Source organism: Clavispora lusitaniae (assembly GCF_014636115.1).
Source record: "Clavispora lusitaniae strain FDAARGOS_655 chromosome Unknown tig00000003_pilon, whole genome shotgun sequence".
Lineage (NCBI taxonomy): Eukaryota > Fungi > Ascomycota > Pichiomycetes > Serinales > Metschnikowiaceae > Clavispora > Clavispora lusitaniae.
The window spans coordinates 622,432-636,291 of NW_027093975.1; the positions used below are offsets into that span (position 1 = coordinate 622,432).

Below are 13,860 nucleotides of genomic sequence, written 5' to 3' on the forward strand. Positions count from 1 at the left end.
CTTGCATATTGAGCTAGATCTTTCTTCTCGTGATGCTTATATATGACTCGCATCACGTTTCTATAAGTCTGAAGAACTTTCTGCCGGAAAAGAAATTCTTCAAGCAGAAGAATTGGTCTGTTCCGTAAAGTTGTCTTTAAACCTCTGGAGATGCGTAGAAACATATGGATACTTTCTTTCAACGAGACGTGAGCTAAGCATTCCGAAGAGGAATTAGGAGGTACGGGTCTATGACAAGTGCTCTTCCCCATTAATGTTATTATGTATATATGTATGTCTTGTGATTTACCTTCCGGACGCTTGTCCCATGGGATAGGTCCGGGAAATGCATTCTATGTTTCTGTTCCATCTTAGTTTTGCAGCCAAACTTTCGAGCCACGAAGCTTCCGCCGGCCGTTGCGACACAGAGCTCAAATAATGCAAACGGCCAAGTAAGTCATTTGAAAATGCCCGCCTAGATTGCTTCTTAGGCGGTCTCATTTCTGCACTAGCGCCACAGGAGTCTCTTAGGCTCTTGAAGATCTCAACAATGTCCTCCGAGGGCGGTGGCTTTGTATTACTGACCAGAAGAGTTTCCATTTCATGCAACTCACTCACAAACTGTTCGTAGATGTGGATACAGTCCCAGCATACAAACTCCGTATAGGTTTCGCGTGGAGCAGGCTTACCCTTTGGTTGCGGGTCAATGTCGGAATTGCTGATTATGGAGCTGATTTCGTATAGCGGTTTGTCGCAGAAAACACAGTGTTTGAGTTTGTCTGTGCCTGGGAGCTTTCCAAAAATGGCTTCTAAGTCCTCTGCAAGATGGCCTGCGTTGGCAGCTTCTTGATCCGATAGAGATCGTTTGACCAGATGAAAATCCGTACAACTCAGATCCGGCAGTCTGCTACTGTAGTATTTTTGCTTGAATGTTGCAAGGGATTCTTTGCGCATCAAGCGGCGGGTATTTTCACGTTCGGCAACGGCATCCGAAAGATAATCTTCCACCAAGACAATAGGATCATCTGTCTCATCGGAGCATTCATCAGGATCTTCCGTCACGGTGAATGTAGAACTCAGAAACGTAGAGCAATCTAGGCTTTCGAAGGCTGAATTGGACGTTCGTACTGGTATAAGTGGAGGTTCCAACAAAAAATTGGAGGAACTGGGGAAATCACCAATGGAAGAATTGCTGCGATTAAGTGTTGCCCGGGGTGGCGGCGGAGGAAACGGTAGGGACGTCAATGTGGTATCGTCTATGAGATCAAGTTTGGATTTCTGGTGGGCCAATTTCCGGCGGGATTTCAGGGTGTTTAGGGTGTTTAGGGATGAGGAATTCTTGGCTCGAAGAACAGAAGAGACTGTATTAGCTGAACGGGGCAGGCCGACCGTACTCACCTGAGATGTGGTTTTCGCCCTTTGTGATGGATTTCGCAGCGAAATGGGTGATTGCATTGTACCGAGTTGGGAAAGCTAACCAAAGTTAGGGAAGACGAAAGACAGTAGAACAGGCAACACTAAAAAGCAAGTACGCAGGAGACAATTGAACGACAGGAGGATAAAGCACGTTAAAGCACCAAAAACAAAAGAAATCGAGGATAAAAATACACCTCACTAAAAAAGAGACGTGTCGAGTTTCAGGATCTCGGGATTTCAGATGGGTTTCAAGTTGCGCACTCTTTTGGGTAAATGGATGTTGTCGTTTTCTCGTAAGGGAAAGTGCGGGCGGGCCTGCATATTCCAACGGTGTCAAACGGGTATTATGCAAGCTTGACCTAAAAAAAGTCTGGAGATGCGAAGGTGTGAGACACTTGAAAGTACCAAAATAAACAAAGCGCAAATAAATCCAGTTATCTTGTCCTGGGTTGTCGATTGAGAATTTAAAGTTAAAAACGAAACTTAGAACTTGTTGTCAAATTGTACGTGTTTGGCAGTTGGAGATCACATGTGTATGCTACAAGAGGGTCCTCGCTTGAACAGGCCACCAATATGTAGATATTTTTTTTGTATTTTTTTTTTTTTTTTCACAGTATCAGCGTTCTGGCACTTGAGATGGATGTTTTAGAGCCGGAAACACTTTTCGCTTTTGCAACTGTATTCATTGTGTTGTAGCATTTGTGTCTTGTGCCAATATTCCAGCGTATTACGGACGAAGAATTTCAGAGCAGGTATTTACTTGCTTTTGCTAAGCGCTCAGCTTATCAAAAACAATAAGAAATTGCAAACAAAATTTTAAACTAAGGATCCTGTGTACTCCTATGCTTACTTGTTGATGAATTACCTGTTGTACGTCACAATATATCTATGTAGCTTATTGTACTTTCAATCGCGCTTTGTTGAAGATCTTATCAGATCCTTGTTGACAAACTTGGCAATTGACTTTTTAAATGAAAACACCATAAATGAGAATCCTTGGCATGTTTCTTTATTTACTTTTGACAAATTGAAATGCTTCAAGGTCTCTGTGTAGTTAAGCAAAATACTTCAAGTAGCCAATAAATAATGTCATTTACGTAGTACTGACGATGAACCTATCAATTTGAACGAGGCAGTGCCGCAAAGCTCACTTTACCTACCCAGTTCAATCAGAACGGTGTTTCGAGTGTCTTTTGCTAGCAAAGCTCTACACTAAATACAACTATGATTCATTAGTGGCGTAAAAATGATGTAGACATTATCTGCGCGAGCTCATGAACTGGACGTATGCCGTGTCGTCATCATCACTAGCATTGGCCCAGTCACTTATATCCTGGTAGATACGCTTCGAAAGCACAGTGTCCATGGAGCGCTCGCATTCTTGCATGCGAGCCAGAAGCTCTTCGCATGTCTCCACTAAAAGAAAGACACCTCGAGCATGTTGACTGCGCTTGAATGTAACAATGGGCGCCACATTGGTAACGCCAGCAAGAAAGCGTATTTCGAGCACAGACAAGTTGCGCATGAGATTATGATGCAAAATAACCGGAAGCGACCGGTCGGTAATATGAGGGCAGTTGTTGAGGGAGAGCCGCTGCACGGAAGAGCCGGCATGGAGTGCCAACTCCCATAGAGAGCGGTCACTGACATGGCATCCGGCAAGCCCCACAGTTTCTAAACGTGGATTGCGCGCGAAAAGCACCGCAGTCGAGTGGTCTGTGATAAGATGGCCCTTTCTTTTGCGGCCCAAATTAACAGACACCAAGCGGCGACAAGACGATGCAATGGCGTGTACGCCGCAGTCAGTGACACGTTCACATGCGCGGAGGTCAAGTACTTCGAGGTTCGGGCAGCGACGTGCGACCTGCGTTAAAAGAACGTCGTCCGCAACGCGCGATCCAGCCACCACCAACGTTTTCAACGCCTGGTGGAAAAGTGTTGGCGTTGGCTGAAGTTTTGGACACATGAAAACTTCAAGGCGCTCGAGCGACGAGGCATCGATGGCCTGCGCAAAAGTTTCAATGGCGGGCTGCTTGGCACCCACCAAACGACTGAACATGCATGCGCGCGGGCGGAACGATTGATTAGTGCGAGCGGGCCCACGCAAAAACTGATACAAGTTGTTTTCGCGCGAAAACACGAGCTGCTGCCCCAAGAGTTGGCGTGCGACATTGTAAAAGAGACGGTTGACCTGCAAACATGTGAACAAAACGTTGGGGTCCACATCACGTCCTGGAATCTCATGGGGCGCCACGGTGTTCTGGTGGTGCGCATACTCTATTATTTTGTGCACCAACTCGGGAATGTCAAACACTGTCACCGAAGTGGGCCTCGGCGCAAGACGAGCATGTGCCCAAGGAAACAAGACTTTGCGGCCTGGGGTGTGGATATCTTCCGCAAGGGAAAGATGGGTTGGGTCTTTCACTGGTGTCACTGCACTTCGGCCCGAACATATCGATGCGTCGTCGGTCAAGTCAGGCAAGGACTCCAAGTCGCTATCGGAGGCGGCGTTGAACAGGAAATCCAGATCGCTCGAGGGCGCATAGGGCAAGAGCGCCGGCGACGAGGGAGAAGAGGGCGCGACTGCAGGCGACATGGGCGACGGGGTGGGCGAAGGAGACACCGAACCCGCGCGGCGCGAGCGGCGGCGCAGGCGGCGGCGCGAGAGCAGCCAGGCGGCATTGGCCCAGAAAGCACGGGTCGGGCTCGAGCGCGCGCGCTTAGGCGATTGCAAGGAAAGGACGCGGGCGTCCATTGTGGCGGGGAGAGACATGGCGAGACAGGAGAATTAGCAGCCAATGTCAGGGATGTGAATTAGGGAAGAATAAGCGCAAGGCCGAAAAGTCTAGGGAGTGGCAGTAGTTGGATGATGCGAAAGCAGGGAAAGTCTGCGAGTATAGTCCAGGGGCAGATGATGGGGCCAGGGAGAGGACAAGTAAGAAAGACAATTAGGTAGGGACAATCAAAGGGACACTTTAGAAGGCCGATGGGGGATTGTCAATGAGATGAGTCAATGGCAAGCTTGAGTCCAAAGTAGAGTCTGCCAGACAGCAAAGTACAGACAGAGAACAGCTATGGAGACAAGAGGAGACGGTGTGACGAAGGATGCAAGCAATGCGAAAGGGGGAGGCCAGTATGTATAAGTATTAGTGGGAGAGTGGCCGGAAGTATACTCTATAAGGACAATGCAATGAGCGATGCTCAGACCAACAGAAAAAGGTGATGAAGCCAAGGACCTTGAAGACTCGCAGCCCAGAGAAAGCCGAGCAAGAAGTATTTAAAGAAAAAGCAAGCGCCCGCGGTGCATGAAGAAGCTTCTCTCAGCGCACCAGCTTTTTTCCTCCCTGTGCCGTTTCTGACAAGCATATGCCCTTGTTCATCCAAACCAGGGCCCCAGGAATGCATAGGCGCCAGAGTTATGCGCGCACTTGCTCGATTGGAACAGAAAACCAGCCACCCGCGCGCGCTTAACTATGGGCAACCTAAGGCGTGGGAGGCACGGGTGTTCCGTCTGCCGCCCGCGTCGTGCTGGCTCTTTGCTCCCTCTGGATGTTTGACAAAGGAGCGGTGGATGTGGTCCGGCAGCGAGAAGATATTTTCTTTCACTTGCAGCAAAACGCTCTTGGCAGCCTTGTGTACATGCGCCTATCCTACAATGGACGGTGCTTTTCACCTAAGTAGTGAGTCCAGATGCGCGCGCACAAAAATAGCTGTCAGAGGGTGGAGTGCATTGATTGTCCGGCTCAATGCACCTGCAGAATTGGCACCTTGACACACCTTGACACACCTTGAGGCCAGCGTTGTGTGATAGGCTTAATGGAGGATAGAGGGAGGAGGAAGAAGGAAGTAGGATATCTAATGCGTAGGTCAAGTATTTACTGCGTACGTTTGCGTCGGCAAAGTGTCTATGTGTTGGATGCGTATTCCAATGTCCTTCAGATTGCAGTTGCGGCCGTATCATATTGTCCCGGTGCGTCGCATTGTCCTGATATCTCACCAACGCTGTTGGCCGCGCACAAAATACACATTTATGGTCTTATCCTATTTTCAGTAATTGCAATGGCCACTTATTACGGGAACCCCCCGCTTCTGGTGGCCGTCAGGCTTGCATCCGATCGTCTATTTGCCCGCTTATGCATTGCCTGATATGATGGCCTATACTTGCCGTTCTCTGACCTTTCGCGTATACCGAGCATTTCTGTCTCCAAAACGAAAAATAACCTTTTGGCCCTCTACTGCTTGAACCGGAGTCGGTTTTGGCTCTCCTACCGATATATGGATACCCCTGTAGACCCACAGTTTTGATTACCTTTTCTTCCTTTTCGTGCCTATTGATGCATATGTATTGCCTAAAATTTGCCTATTTTGTTATCTATTTATTACCTCTGCGTCGCATAATTATTGCATATCTTAACCTGCTCATTTATTTCCCATTCACCATCTGCCCATAGCATAGTTAATGGCCCTTCGTTTCTTACATGGCCAGCAGTTGTATTATCTAATTGTGCATATACGTATCCCTTCAACTCATGCCAAAACACTTAGGATGCCTCCAACTATTTACATATTACCCAATTCTACGCTAATCATGTTTTAACTTCTCCTCATATATTTCTCGCATTGGAAGCCTATTTCTTTTTATGCTGGCACCCTTCCTGCTCTCTAAGCTTCTCACTTTATTCTATTTTTGTTTTCATCCAACTAGTAGAACAGTGCCAATGATCGGCTACCGCCCCTTAAAGAGTAGAAAGTAAATATTCTCTCCAATTCCCAGCTTTACGTTTTTCATATATCCTAAAAAAAGCCCTAACCTCAATGAATAATGATGCCATACAGAATTACCAACCAAACTGGATACCACGAATCACCGTTGTCTGCAATTATCACAGCTAAAGATCCTCCATCTCTTGGGCTAATTTACACTCAGATTGCTCTGCCTGGTTTATTTTTTTCCTACTTTGCCCTCTTGTTTTGCAATCGGGTCTACAAACGCAGTTATGTGCCAAGGACAAAAGCTTATTGGGGCGAATAAAAATAGAAAAGTTCAAATCAGAACAAGTAGGAAAGCCAAAATCCAAACATTAATCCCATGCCAGACGCCAACTTTAGATACCCCCTTGGGCCCCGCAATTCCAGCTGCTTGGAAGTATCAGATTGTGTCCATATCTAAGATAAGTGTTTCCAGTCTTGCACACGAGATAGTCTTGCACACCAGATAGTCATGCACACATGTTGGGACGCATTCGACTGCAGTGACTCGGAAAAATACCCATCGTGGCCAGATCAGCTTACACTTTCTTCCTTTCTTTTTACTCTAGCGTGTTTCCCAAACCCCGATCCACCTGCCATGGCCCATCTACAAGCCATTTCATCTTCTTCAAGCTATTCCACCTTTCGAGAACATGCCTGTGTCCATCTTCTATCGCATGTAAATGCAGGCAGATCTCAGTGCGGCTTTTTCTCCCTGCGCGCAAGGATTTCTTTCTCCGGTCCAAGTGACTAGAGCAACCTTCGAAACCACGACAACATCAGCAAAAGCCGCCTAAGAGGGAAACCACCATCATCTTCGCTCCCTTGCTACTTCTTTTGAAATACACCATTTTCCTCCTCATCGACGCCCTCGCGCCTTGACCTGAAAAGCTTCCGTGCGTCACTTAGATGGTCAAAGCGAAATCTTCCCATAAGCAGGCGGCGCTTTTCGACATCCGTTTGAAAAACGTCGACCATGATGTGATTGTGCTCAAAGGATCTGAACACCATGCGGCTGACACGTATTTGGCAGGAAAAATCGTTCTTTCTGTGACGGAACCTCTTACAGTCAAGAAAATCACCTTGCGCCTCGTCAGTACCATCCGCCTCAAATATTCCGACACCAACGTGCCGAAAAACGCCGTGCCCAAGGTGATTCGATTCGAGAAAAAGCTCTATGAGTACCAGTGGGATAGCAACGAGATTACAAAGTACCTCAATCACATGTACGAAAACGTCCATAACGGCACCACAAGCAACATTCACAACTCGAGCCTGAACAACGGCTCGTCGCAGTCAATGAACAAGAGCAACTCGGTTAAGAGCCATGGATCGACGACATCTTTGAAAAACTTAGGTCTTTCCCTCCGTTCGAAATCGTCAACGTCTTTGCATCTCCATGCCTTGACTTCGTCAAGCACAAACCTTACCCATTCGGCTTCACAGAGTAACATGTCCTTGAAAAACAGTCACACGTTGGTTCTGGGAAACTATGAGTTCCCATTCAGTGCTATTTTGCCTGGAAACATGCCTGAATCGGTTGAAGGTTTACCTGGCGCGAGTGTCACCTACAAATTAGAATCGACGCTCGAGCGTGGCAAATTCCATACTCCCATGGTCACCACCAGGCATGTGCGTGTTGTGCGGACCATGACAACGGACGCAGTGGAACTTTCTGAAACAGTGGCTGTGGATAATACATGGCCAAAAAAGGTCGAATATTCCCTCAGCGTGCCAACGAAAGCAATTGCCATTGGATCTGGCACCCCAATTAGTCTTATGCTTGTTCCTTTATTGAAGGGTTTGCGTTTGGGTGAGATTCGTGTGTCGTTGGTAGAGTTGTACCTGTTTATTGGTTACATTCCCCCATCACATCTGGCCGAGCGCGTTGTGGCAGAGAAAACAATCCCACAGCCTGCAGTTGATGAAGAGTATCCTTTGGACCGCTGGGAAGTCACAACTTTTCTCCGTGTGCCTCCTTCTCTTTCTAAATGCACTCAGGACTGTGACATTTCCACCCACATCAAAGTACGCCACAAGTTGAAGTTTGTCATTGGTTTGATCAACCCAGACGGACATGTTTCGGAGCTTCGTGCATCGTTGCCCGTTCAGCTCTTCATCTCGCCATTTGTTTCGGTCCGTGCACGTGCTGAAGACCAGCTCTCGGACGTGGAGTCTGTTGGTCTGGGCCCAGAAGACGAAGAGGAGGAAGTTTTGTTTGCACAAGACCCAAGTGTGTCTGAGTTGGATGTTCCTGATGGACTTCGTTCAAACCAGTCGGCCCTGCTGTTCACAGGTTTGATTGCACCACCAGTGTACGAAAAACACATTTATGATCAGCTCTGGTCGGATGTGTCCCCTATGGAGTCACCTATTGCCCTGGGTCTGGCTACTCCTCGTTCTCTCCGTACCGATGTGTCTCAGTTCTCAATGGCCAGCATTGACACTGCCAAGTTGACAGAAAATTTGCGCCAGTTGAGCATTCAGCGACAAATGCAAGAAAACGAGGTCTCGCAGGCCTCATCTGCGTCTAACCTTCGGGGCCGTGCTACATTCAATTTGGATGGCGGTGATGATACCGACTACTTTTCTAAACGGCCAAACTTATCCACTCGCAGTTCCGCATTCAACGTGGCTGCTGGAACTCCTGGCATAGTTTCGCCTCCGGTTCATCTTTCTCGCGTTGGTTCCGAGTCAAGCATGGCCATGTCTCGTGTACCATCGTACAATGAAGCCATGAAAAGCTCGGTGGATGGTCTGTTAGCACCAATCTATCTGCCGCCACCGCCAGGATCGCACGTGAACATAGACGAAGCCAATCGGCGATTTGAAGAAATTCTGAGACCCACAACGCCTGTTGGATCTGTGGGTCGCAACCGACTGTTTCTTCTGCGGGGATCGAGTCTGTTCAATTTGAAGGGCTCTGCTGGTTCATCTCCGTCTACATCACGAAATCCTTCGACAAACAATTTGAGCAGCTACTTTAGTGAAGCCCGCAAGCGGTAGCGGTTGCGGGCAATCGAAACCACACCACAGACAGTGGGAACAAATTTACACAATATGTCATGAATAAGCAAGCATGGATGGGCAAGTTAAAGCGAAGTTAAACACTATAAAATTTTTAGAATATAGAACATAAAATAGTCCCAGATGTATCAAATACGAAATATATGGCCCCAATTTAAGCTGGTAAGAGAGCCTGACATAGAGAAGATGAAACAGGGAAGAAACGGAATACAGGAGAAATTCCGAGGTAAAACCAACCAGCATTGATCTGAGTTCTTATAGCGGTTTTCTCAACCATTGAACGTGCAGCAAATTTCTACAAAAAACGAGGAAGCGGCTGTATCTCAATTGAAATGATTCAAGGACATTTGTCTGGATACCTAAAGAGCTGAAGAGAATACTGACCATGAATATGCTTTCTCAATATATTCTTCTGCAGAGTGCGAAAACATTGCATCTGTGAGAACAAAAACGGAAAAAATAAGAGCACCATTCAAGCAAGCGCTAAAAAAAGTGTTGAAACAGAGAAAATAACCGTCAAAAAAATATAGCCTAAAAAATACAAACAACCTCGGAAAAGCAAAATATCTTAAAGAACAAACAATTTGAACACACAATTTCCTGAAATATGCTTGAAACGTATAGATCATAAAAGAGAACGAATTCAATCTGTGCAAGCTTCGAAATTGTGCACATTCATTGAACAGAGAAATGAAGCTTGGAGAAGTGCCAAATTAAATCATTCTGTCACATACTGTGAAATGAATGGATTCGAATTTCATCAGCTATATTGTCATGGACATATTTTAAGGCATTGTGGTACTAGAAGTATCGAATCATTATTTTCCAATCTATTACTTGCTGGCTCATGAGCTGAAGCAAGTAAGCTTGTTGAGTTACAAGGAAATATTTGGATGCGTAATTGTGTAAATATAGATAGCCGGTGCACTTCAGTTGTGGATCGCTGGCTCAATTCAAAATGTGGGAAGTCCATTTGTGTATCTGGACTTAAAAAAAATTCTATTTTTTTTTTTTTAAGAAATACGTGCAATTGTCAGTCTTGACGTAGATATTCAGAGAAGTCGGAGTTTAGTATTTCCTCCTTTTAGACTTCGGAAAAAGAAGATTCTTTATTTTATCAAAGCTACATATTTGCGCTTCCTGCGCAATCGCATCCAAGGCCCACGATCCTACAACATTCTATATGCTTTCATATGAATGCCTTTTTTTTTCTTTTGCCAACGACGAACTTGATAGAAATTGAAATTGTACTTTTCTGTACTCTCATTAATTGTAGTATCGCTACCTCAAATGACAGTTGGAAAGGACAGTCGTGATGTACGATTGAAAACTATAGATGTACTGTGTCGAGGAGCCGGAGAGGCAGTGGCCAGCCAATTTAGTTGGGATAATTCCTATGACCCGTCACCTATACCCAATGAAACTGTTGCTCAACGTACTTGATTAATCTGTACTGGGATGTATTGAAGAAAATCGAATAGACCAAAGGTGCGAATGAAATAGTTACCGCCTCAGAAAACATGCATAGCACATTGATTCTTCCAAAGGTGTTAAGGACAAACTACGTGAAACAGAATTGTAGTTCAGATGGCACCCCATTTTGATGAGCAATACTACTGTGGTGTTTCGAATGCATACGTTAGACTTTCTTTTCCGTCTGAGTACACCATACTAACCACTATGCGCGCCTGCAGTCATATCTTTCATATCACTTCTTCTTCCCCAAATGTTCAGAGACAGAACCAATCTTTTCCTCTCGTACCGGCGGACCATATCCCGGCCGGAAAAAGCCACAGGGTCTCGAGTGGTCGCCTTGGCTGAAGAGGAAGAAGGCCTTATGGGCTCTAGGGCTCCCAGAAAAGGGAAACGCTATAAGGACAATGCTTCAGAGGAAGCTATTGAGATGAAACCAATTGCGCCATCCATCTTCGATATTTCGAGTCTGCTTGATGAGCGGTTAGGCCTGATCAAACAAAAAACGCACGAGCTCAGTCTGTTGTACAAGAAGTTGTTGATTACGCGAGACACGGAAAAGCTGAAGCTCGAGCTGCGGATCGAAGATTTGAACTACAGCATCACCAAAATGTTTGAGGAATGCTATGTGCTGATCAAGAAGTTTGAGTTTCTTCAGAAAAACTACGAACGTTTGCGCTTAGACTATGGAGCAGACGAACTTGCCATCATTGAAAACTACAAAAAGACATATGCCTTGAAAATCCAGGACAGCCTGGTGGTGTTCCGTAACTTGCAAAACAACTACATCAAGTTTTTAAAAGATGACGACGATGAAGAAACCGACAAGTTGCTAATGTCGGCAACTCCGAGCTCTGTGGCTCTAATGGAAGATACACAAAACATTGAAGAGTACTCGAAACAGGCACTAGAACAAGCACAAGAGCAAATACAGCAGAACCCAAACTCCCAGCTTATAGCGCAACGTGAGCGCGAGATTTCTAAATTGGCAATGGGTATTTTGGAGATTTCCACCATTTTCAAGGAGATGGAAACGCTTGTGGTGGACCAAGGTAGTATGTTGGACCGCATCGATTACAATCTCACGCGTACGGTGGAAGACTTGAAATCTTCAGACAAGGAGTTAATCAAAGCCCAGGGCTACCAGAAGCGTACGACAAAGTGCAAAATCATCTTTTTGTTATGTCTTATTGTGCTTGCTTTATTCATTCTCGTGGTGGCGAGACCTCATGGGTCTACAACAGTAGAAAAGACCAAAGGTGGGAATGAAAACGACAACACAGACACCAAGACCGAAGACACTACAACTGGAGATACAGAGATTGGAATTGACGAGGCACTTTTGGGTGGCCCCGAAGAGAAGGCTGGTCCTCTCCTACATGTGTTACTTTGACCGAATTATATTGGAGGCGGATAATTATCGACATTTTTTATTCTAGTAATACAACAACGAAATGAAACTCCCAGTTATTAGCCTATCATCCCGTAGGGTCCATCACGCGCTCCACTTCTTGCTGGTCTGTTGCTTGCGTTATTCCGGGCAGCAACTGGAACAAACTTACGTCTGCCTCCTGCGCCTAGGGCAAAATCGGGGTTGTTGTTCAACACGCTATCAGAAATGGTAGGGCCATGAGGCTTGCTCTGTGGCACGGGCCGTGGTTGGAAAGGTGCTGATCGACCCCCGTAGCCCTGAGGAGCAAACTGCTGGTAATGCTGCGGTGGCTGAGGTGGACGCTGACCTTGTGGTTGCTGGTAATAGCCGCGATTTGCGCTGCTCCCGTCAGAACCATAATAGGATGACTGTTGCGGCAGTTGTATAGGCTCGGAAAGGTTAGGCCTGATCTGATATGCCTGCTGCGGATACGGTTGCTGATAATGCTGCGCGTAAGGCTGGTGTTGTGGTGCTTGTTGATAGTAACCAGGAAAATCAACATTTGGTGGCCGTTGCGAAACACTAGTAAAATCAGAGTCGTCATCTGAATCTTGCGGTTGAGGAAGAGTTTCTGATTCTTGGTCGTTCAACTCGGAATCGTCCAACTCTGTGAACGGCTTGTGGCCTTCCACCTCAGGATGGTGGTCGAAAACACCATACTTGGCTGAATCTAGACGTGTAATTGCAGACTCGGATGGTGGATAAGGCAAGGCCGTATTATCTGGAAGATGAGAGTTTGAGGTGACAGCCGAATTTGGAACTAAGTGAGGGGCCATCTTCTGTTTAGCTGAGATTGGAGTACGAGGAACCTCGTGCATATTCATTTTCAGGTCGCCATAGAAGCTCGTGGTGCTACCGTTAAGGTTGAGCGATGGAGCAGTTGGTCGCTGTTTCGTGAAATCTTTTGCATCATTTGGTTTAGAATTGAACAAGCTGGTCTGCGAGTCATTCTTAGTCACGTCGTATCCGCCACCACCAGTCATACCGCGATAACTGTACTCATTAGAGAAGCTGCTGGCGTTTTCTCCATAAGCAGTCGTGACTGGGCCGTTGAACTGTACTTTTGAGTCAGAATTCTGCTTCATCAACGTGGTACTTGTAAAACTGGTGTCGTTGTCAATTTTGCCATAGCCACCGAAAGCGCTGTTTTCGCTCTCGTCATCTTGAGACACTGATTCTTTGACACCAATGGAGAAAAAGAGACAGGGAAGCGCAGCTAACGCCAAAGCGGCGGCGGCAATCAAAATCCACCCTGTCCAAGCAACGTGAGGATGGAACACAAGCACAACGAAAACACCAGTTACCGTCAATGCGACGAAGCTAATGAATCCAAATACAAGTGAAAAGATCTTGATGAGGGAATGCTGCACGAAAAGCGATGCAGAGGTAAAGATTAACGCCAAGAAGACAAGTCCGCAAGAGATTGGAGAAATGATAAAACCCTTGGATAAGGTGTTTCTTGTACTAGCGGTGAGAAGCCAGTTTTCGTTCTTGTCAATGTCTCCAAACGACACAGGGTACAGGGACGAAGAACACTTACCCTTGTGGCAGTAGCCGAAGATACCAAAAGTGTAATCTGGAGTTGAGCCAAGCTTGAGCGAGGACGAAATGGGCAGAGTCACCACACCCAAAATCAGAAAGGCAAATGCCACCACGAGTAATACAAGTGACACGCTAGTGAAAAGCGTGCTCCTTTGCATTATGTGTGCGGTGTGGAAAGGAGGATCAGTGGAAAAAAGAACCGATGTGTGTTCCTCAGTACGAGTTGTGTTTCAGTAGGATCG

The 13,860-nt window shown here is 46.3% G+C and overlaps 5 protein-coding genes across 5 annotated transcripts; 2 read left to right on the top strand and 3 right to left on the bottom strand. All coding sequences in view use genetic code 12, as the record gives it.

Annotated features, from left to right (window-relative positions):
* Positions 1–285: 285 nt before the first annotated feature.
* FOB63_000312 (uncharacterized protein) lies at positions 286–1,434 on the bottom strand (the record flags this gene model as incomplete). Its single annotated transcript, XM_002619107.2, has 1 exon — positions 286–1,434. The coding sequence occupies one exon, from the start codon at positions 1,432–1,434 to the stop codon at positions 286–288; it is 1,149 nt and encodes a 382-aa protein (XP_002619153.2).
* A 1,219-nt stretch (positions 1,435–2,653) lies between these two features.
* AMN1 (Amn1p) lies at positions 2,654–4,168 on the bottom strand (the record flags this gene model as incomplete). Its single annotated transcript, XM_002619108.2, has 1 exon — positions 2,654–4,168. The coding sequence occupies one exon, from the start codon at positions 4,166–4,168 to the stop codon at positions 2,654–2,656; it is 1,515 nt and encodes a 504-aa protein (XP_002619154.2).
* A 2,885-nt stretch (positions 4,169–7,053) lies between these two features.
* ROD1 (Rod1p) lies at positions 7,054–9,150 on the top strand (the record flags this gene model as incomplete). The annotated part of the gene is made up of 1 exon (XM_002619109.2): positions 7,054–9,150. The coding sequence occupies one exon, from the start codon at positions 7,054–7,056 to the stop codon at positions 9,148–9,150; it is 2,097 nt and encodes a 698-aa protein (XP_002619155.2).
* Positions 9,151–10,897: 1,747 nt separating this feature from the next.
* TLG2 (Tlg2p) lies at positions 10,898–12,037 on the top strand (the record flags this gene model as incomplete). The annotated part of the gene is made up of 1 exon (XM_002619110.2): positions 10,898–12,037. The coding sequence occupies one exon, from the start codon at positions 10,898–10,900 to the stop codon at positions 12,035–12,037; it is 1,140 nt and encodes a 379-aa protein (XP_002619156.2).
* Positions 12,038–12,114: 77 nt separating this feature from the next.
* On the bottom strand, positions 12,115–13,776 carry SRD1 (Srd1p; the record flags this gene model as incomplete). Its single annotated transcript, XM_002619111.2, has 1 exon — positions 12,115–13,776. The coding sequence occupies one exon, from the start codon at positions 13,774–13,776 to the stop codon at positions 12,115–12,117; it is 1,662 nt and encodes a 553-aa protein (XP_002619157.2).
* Between the last annotated feature and the right edge of the window lie 84 nt (positions 13,777–13,860).